The following is a 7162-nucleotide window of genomic DNA, read 5'->3' on the forward strand; positions in this document are numbered from 1 at the left end:
GTGAGGTTTCAGGGACTAAAACGGCCAAAACTAAGAACTAAACAGACCGTAGACGATCTTCCCATCATCTTTGTACTGTTTTGGGGAAAGGCAACATGAGGTTTGTACTGTACTGATCCTGGATCAGGGCACATTTTTAAAAAAAAATCTTCATTAGCGAGTCATGTTTCCCTCAGGTGTTGGTCATAACGTCAGTCATTCCCTTAACTTTTCCTCTAGCTCAATCATCGGGCCAGCGTTTCAATCCGTCCCATACTTTGGTTAATAACCAAATACCTCAGAACTACTAGCATTCCAATCAGTTTCAGCTGCACTTTGTGTTTTGCGCTAATTAACTTGTGTTGAAATGCTATCATGCTAAACTCCGATGATTGGCATGGTAAGCCTAATACCTGCAAGATGACGTTAGCATTTAGCAGCACAGAGCTGCTAGCATGGCTGTAGTCTTCATTGATACAGGACGCTAAGTGTTGCAGTAGCTTCTCCTTCTCCTCTGGTCGTGGTATAAGTGTCCTTCACTCACTATTACAAGAGACCAACCCTAGCTGGCCTGTTGGATGCTTATAACCATAACAGCCTTGGTTTGATTCCAGATGGGAGGCTCTTGTATCCCCCCCTGTTCCATGTGGATGAAGAGGGAATTTCATTCATTAAAGGGGACATATACTCTTGCACATACATTTGGGTATCTGGAGTGCCTACCATCACACAAACTGTAAACTAAGACAACCCAGTCACTTTTTGGTGGCATACCTAGATCAGAAAACGTGTGATTCAACAAGCCATTGCGATATGGCTCTATTATCATTGTAGATATTTGAGCCGTGAGGTTGCAACAGATTGTCAACAACTGGTAATCTTATTGGTAATTGGTAATCTCTTAATCCATTGTCAGATTAGTCCAGAATGCTTCATTGTCTCCAGGAAATGACCCTAACTGTCAATGTCAAAACAAAAATTCTGAACATGTCCACAATTGCCAAAATTACTTTTCTGATTTGGCGAGAGTGACAGAAGATCGTCTTTTTTCTGACTTTTAGACAGACTCAAAGGTTGTGAGATGTCTTAGATTTGCCGTTTTGGCGCCGCTGTTCCCAGCAAAGGGTGACGGAGGCTGGCGTCACATTCCTCCAGCTCCTGAAGGAGTCGTTCAACCAACTCTGCTGTCATATCAGGACTGGGACAGGTCTTCAGCTTCCCTTATATATGAGGTATGTGCAGTGCTGTAGACTGTAGTCTACACCATAGTCTCTTTGCTGCTGGCTTTGCAGAGGGTGTTTATGGACAGGGTCTGTTGGGTAGGTGTGCTGTAGGCCGGCAAGGGAATCTGAAGTCGCACTCTCTGGTCAGTCTTCTTCCACGTCTGGAACAAATTCATGTGGTAGCGCACAGATACCTGAGAAACCAATAAGCATCAAGTATTAGTACAGCTGGTAAAGGTTTAAGGTCAAATTTTAATGGGACCAAGGTTCCATACTTATGCATTTTTCCCATTGGCTAAAATTGTAGATAGTACCTTGTAACTGGTACTTTTTTTTTTTACCATGCATTGGAAATGAGACATGAATAATAACTTATTATTTGAAGGATGTTTTTTTTTTGTTTTTTTTAAAGGGGCTGCAGAGACCAACAAGGCGCGATTGCATTTAAGGTTATGGAAGCTTAAATAAGCTTAATGATGTACTGTCTGAATGACAAGTATCGACCCTGAACCTACCATGGTCCAGAAGACGTATATGGTGAAGAGGGCCAGTGTGAGGACCAGTAGCCCCAGGGCCTCCATGCCGTTGGTGTAGTAGAGGTCCATGGCTCCCTGAATACACAGCCATCCTGACAGGCTGGCCAGCGGTGTGATGAACAGGAAACACACCGCGTCGCCACACAGCGTCCTCCTCTGCTGCTGCATGGATGGAGAACACAACCACTGGGGGAAGAAGGAGGAGAGTGAAGGCTGGTTAAAAGCACGTGTGGACATGTACTTCTAGAAGAGCTGGGGTGGAACGTATGCTATCTGACCAGCAGGTAGTGCTAAATGCCTGGATCCTGTGAACTGTTGTGTGCAGTTAATAGTAGCTCTACATCAGAGCCATCATTGAGTTCTATAAAGTCTGTGTGTGCTGTTTGCTAAACAACACCATTGAGATACTAAACTCAACTATCAATCACCTGCACTCAGAATGCTGTTACTGTTGCGTATATGAGTACTAACAATAAATACATTTCATAGCCTATATTTATGGCATGGCACAAGTGGAAATTCCAAAGACTCTAGATAGTGTTTTATACTTAGCACATCAGTGTGCAGTTGGCAAGTGGTAAGAGCTATTTAGTTGGTGTTTGTTTGCAAAATTGTGATGCAAAAAGTTTTTATAGTTTAGAGTGTTGTAGTGAAATGTTAGATATGAAGTAATTTTTAAATATGATATATGCCTTAGTTTCAGAAAGTGTGTGTTAGCAATTGCAAAAATCTATAGTAATAGTAAGAAGTATTAATATATTTTAATATCTAGTAAAGAAATGCTTTATTACTATCATCTTACTGTACTCATTATCATATTATGCATTAACATATATCATAGCCTATGTATGACTGTGTTCTACTATTATTTTATATCAGACAAATGTATAATTTCTTCAATCAGTTTGGTTCTGGTTTACTTAGAATTATTTCTTATTTTATTTTCAAACGATAACAAGACATGATTATATATCATCATGATGTCATTTCACAATAATATCAAACATGTCCTTAACCAGAAACTGTTAGAAATACTGATGTCAACAACAGATGGTTTCATGGCTGATTATACTTGTGCTCCAGTTGAGGGTGGGTGGAAGTGAGTCACCAAGAGCATGAACTGGATGATAAAGGTCCAATCCCAAACAGGTGCAACAAAGCCAACAGGACACCATGTGCACTGTGTGTGTGTGTGTGTGTGCAAGGCCTGCTGTTCACATAGACTCAGACAGAAACGTCCAACACCTCCAGAACAGACACATTCTGCTATATTAGTATTAGTAGTGTTGTGCATGTGAGCGCATGTGTCTAGCATTGCCTGACAGCAGGCTTACGCTGTTCACTGCTTAACCTGGTGGAGAGCATGGTGCTTAATCAGCAGATTACTGGCTGTTACCACACATGCAGCAGGAAGAAGACAAGGACACTAATACACTCTCCTGCGCAGTGCTCTGCAGAGCAGCAAGGGGAGGAAACGCCATCTAATCTGGCTCTCAGGCTAAGTGGCTTTAGGGGTACAAGCAGGTCCAACTGACAGCAGCATGTCCTCCAACGTGCAGGCAGCAGGGCTCAATGAGAAAAGAAAAAGAGAGAGCAGGCCTACTGTATATCAGAGGCCTTTCTCCTTCCCCTTTGTACATCCTCGGTTCATTAGTCCTGCCCACAGGAGACGCTAGTGGAGGAGGTGAGGAGGAAAAGCGGAGAGAGTGGAAATCTAGGACTCGAGGCGACATGCCTTTGACAAATGAGTCACCCTTGCTTTGAAGTGGCATCAATTGATGTGTGTGCGCTACAGCTGTTCTATTTTATTATATATATCAGATGAGCATAACGGTTATCATGACAACTTATATATTTACTTTTAATTCAATTCACAATGTGACATAATGTGACAAGAAAGTTCAGATGTCCGGCATTTTTATTTAACACCCACACAAACGTCAAAAGTTTAGACACACCTTCTCATTCAATGGTTTTTCTTTAATTTTTTTATTTATTTTTTCTACATTGTAGATTAATATTGACATTAATATTGACATCCAAACTATGAGGGAACACATATGGAATTATGTGGTAAACAAACAAATGCTCAACAAACCAGAATAGGTTTTATATTTTAGATTCTTCAAAGTAGTTGAATGAGAAGGTGTGTCCAAACTTTTGACTGGTACTATAAATATATATATACTTGTAAACATAATTTTATAGTTAAGTTATAGCAGTTGAATTGATTGTAGCCTTCATTCAATATAAAATCATAAGTAATATCAAGGTGAATTGTCATTAAGGCTACACAACTAATACACTACTGATTGATTTATTTCAACTAATGGAAAACAAAACGATCAGTTACATTTGTAGCTTCCTGCGAGGTGGGTTTTGATATATTGCTCATTGCTCATTGTAAATGGGCGGAGGAAGAAGTCTCATGGACAGATATCTGAAGCGTGGACAAATAAAGTCCTTTGAGTTTTACTGAGCTGCATCGTGACAAAAGGACAATGCTGTGTATTGCAATGGCCTACCTCAGTGAGGGGCTTTGGCAGGCGCTCCAGTGCAAACGGGTGGTGGCAGAGTTCACAGTGGCTGCTGTTGGAGGCGGTGAGCCAGTGCTCCAGGCAGGCCTGGTGCACCATGGCCAGGCTACCACAGCACTGACATGGGGACAGCAGCTCCCCTGAGGCCCTGCCTTCATGACAGATCCTACAGAACGGCTCCTCCCTGCACAGACACAGAAAGAGACAGCAACTCTTCTTCTGTAAACTTTTCTCTTACTAGTGTTGTGTTGGTAGTTCTATAAGAAGCCATCTCTGGTATTTCCATGGAATGGAGCCCTAACAGAAACGCTCAAAGCCTCCAAAGACTGTAACAGGGGGCCCTTATAGTAGAAAGTTCCTTACTGGATACAATTCTGATTGATTCTAATTTCAGTGAAATGACAACAGGTCCACCTCTTCAGGTCCCTAAAGAGAACCTGGTGGAGCATGAACCGTTCTTTCCAATATAATTCATCCACAATCAGATAATACATCCACTGCACAATTTCTTGATATGGAAATACAGCACTTTTCAACAAAACAAAAGCACAATACTAACAATTAAAAATCCCCAAGACCAAGAACACACATGGCCACATACACAGACATTCATCACATGTGCATGTATGCAAATCTTATTTCATAAGGAGAGAAATATTAACTAACAAATACTGTACATCAAGACGCTATGATATACCAACTGAACACAAGTAAATAAGTATATATGGTCACCAAATACAAATAAATAAAATAATTTTAAAAAGTATTCCTTTTCGTTACCAAGTTAACAACAGCTTTGTGTCAGTAGTAATTTATTTTGTGCCCTCAGATCATTTATAGTAAACAATATTACAATATACTGATCCACAAATTAAACTCTATTTAAGTCGTAAATAGCCAGTCCTGCAATACAATGAATCCTGTAATAAATTTACAGACCAGGGAATAAAAACCCAACATTTACTGAAGTGGTTTCAAGCCCATTTTAAACTTCAATATCTGAGAACTTAATTTCGGTTGTAATAGTTGAGCAGGACCACACTAAGTGAATATATGTTTCTGTGCTGTTAACATAAAGGACAAAGCAGGACACAAGCTGAGCAACGTTTGCTCCTGCAGTCATGTGTTCAATTGAATTTAGGATATCAAAGATTACCCTTTCTCAACCCATTTGCGGAGTTAGAAAATGTTGGATGTGCAAGAACAGACAAAAATCTGCCGCACAGAACCCTCGCGAAGACATCCTGACCCTCACAAATGAGTCAAGCATGAATAACTCTTTACTCAAATGTAAACCCATCTGTGTCACTTGACTGTCAGAGCAACTGAAGTATTATAAGGAGAGAGGAAGTCCATACAGGGCAGGTTAATTCTTTTGTAACCTTGGCCAGATCTGTGCCTTGCCACAATTCTGTCTCTGAGCTCCTTGGGCAGTTCCTTCGACCTCATGATTCTCATTTGTTCTGACATGCACTGTGAGCTGTAAGGTCTTATATAGACAGGTGTGTGCCTTTCCTAATCAAGTCCAATCAGTTTAATTAAACACAGCTGGACTCCAATGAAGGAGTAGAACCATCTCAAGGAGGATCAGAAGAAATGGACAGCATGTGAGTTAAATATGAGTGTCACAGCAAAGGGTCTGAATACTTATGACCATGTGATATTTCAGTTTTTCTTTTTTAATAAATTTGCAAAAATTTCTACATTTCTGTTTTTTTCTGTCAAGATGGGTTGCTGAGTGTACATTAATGCGAAAAAAAATGAACTTTTTCGATTTTAGCAAATGGCTGCAATGAAACAAAGGGTGAAAAATTTAAAGGGGTCTGAATACTTTCCGTACCCACTGTACATAGGACTCTACCTCAGGAGACCACTGTTCATGTCCTGAGTGAAACCAAGTCAACATTGACTTTGTTTACCTCACTTTTGTTGAGTAACTCATGTACTAAACTAATGCAAGTAACATAAAAAAACAAACACTTATTTTAATCCAAACCACAATCTTTTCCTAAACTCTACCAAGTTCTTTGTTGCTTAAACCCAAACAAACTCAAACTAAAACTAAAAACTAGATAAAACTACTTTGGAAGTTTATTTTGAAAAGAGACTGTATCCATATAAGGAGCATAAACTAAATGTTTCCTATACTATAGGGGTACCTAGGGTGTCATAGTTTGAACTGAGGGCCACTGACCAAACAACAGTATGCGATGATTTGGGCGTGAGAACATCAACCACCAACCCTGTTCTGTTTTGAAATTTGTTGAAATGACTACGAGATGCCATTACAGACTAATTCCTATTCAAGTATTACATAAACCAGCTCCAATCCAACTGAAGGTTGGTAGCATCACACTGCTAGCTGCCACCAAATCCTACACACTGTCCCTCTAAGACACACACATACGTACTTTCCCAGAGATATTTTGGATAGGGATGCGATAACTCTTTCTATCAAAAAACTCAGCAGAAGAGATAAACCTATTGGGTTACCTGTCAGTGATTGGTGCACATTCCTCAGTGGGCGTGTCTGTGTGATCGTGTGTTACTTCTTGGTTGCAGCTGTTGAGTCCCTCCTCCAGACCTGGCTCTGGCATTAACTTGACCTCTCCCACAGGGCTGGACACCCATGGGGCAGGGAGTTCCTCTGCTGTCATGTCTGCTATATGAGGGGCCATTCACTCATGCCAGGAGCATCACATCTGTTAGCAGACAGACACAGGTCACACAATTCATTTACAGTATAGGTCAATGGAAAATATAATAATGTAATAAATATGACTGATTGGTCCTTTAATACAGATTATATGACTAAATGTGTCTTTGTGAAAAACAATTATTCAAAAATGTAAATGTGGATTTAGAAAACATAATTCATCTTTAATGA

At 40.2% G+C, this 7162-nt stretch overlaps 1 protein-coding gene across 1 annotated transcript; it reads right to left on the bottom strand.

Moving 5' to 3' along the window:
- Positions 1-1237: 1237 nt before the first annotated feature.
- Positions 1238-6953, bottom strand: zgc:158785 (uncharacterized protein LOC791214 homolog). The gene is made up of 4 exons (XM_054619583.1): positions 6769-6953; positions 4264-4486; positions 1718-1924; positions 1238-1396 (listed from the first exon to the last, which is right to left on the bottom strand). Exons 1-4 carry the CDS (start codon positions 6951-6953, stop codon positions 1238-1240), a joined length of 774 nt encoding a protein of 257 aa, XP_054475558.1.
- Positions 6954-7162: the final 209 nt, after the last annotated feature.

This window comes from Anoplopoma fimbria, chromosome 2 (assembly GCF_027596085.1).
Source record: "Anoplopoma fimbria isolate UVic2021 breed Golden Eagle Sablefish chromosome 2, Afim_UVic_2022, whole genome shotgun sequence".
Lineage (NCBI taxonomy): Eukaryota > Metazoa > Chordata > Actinopteri > Perciformes > Anoplopomatidae > Anoplopoma > Anoplopoma fimbria.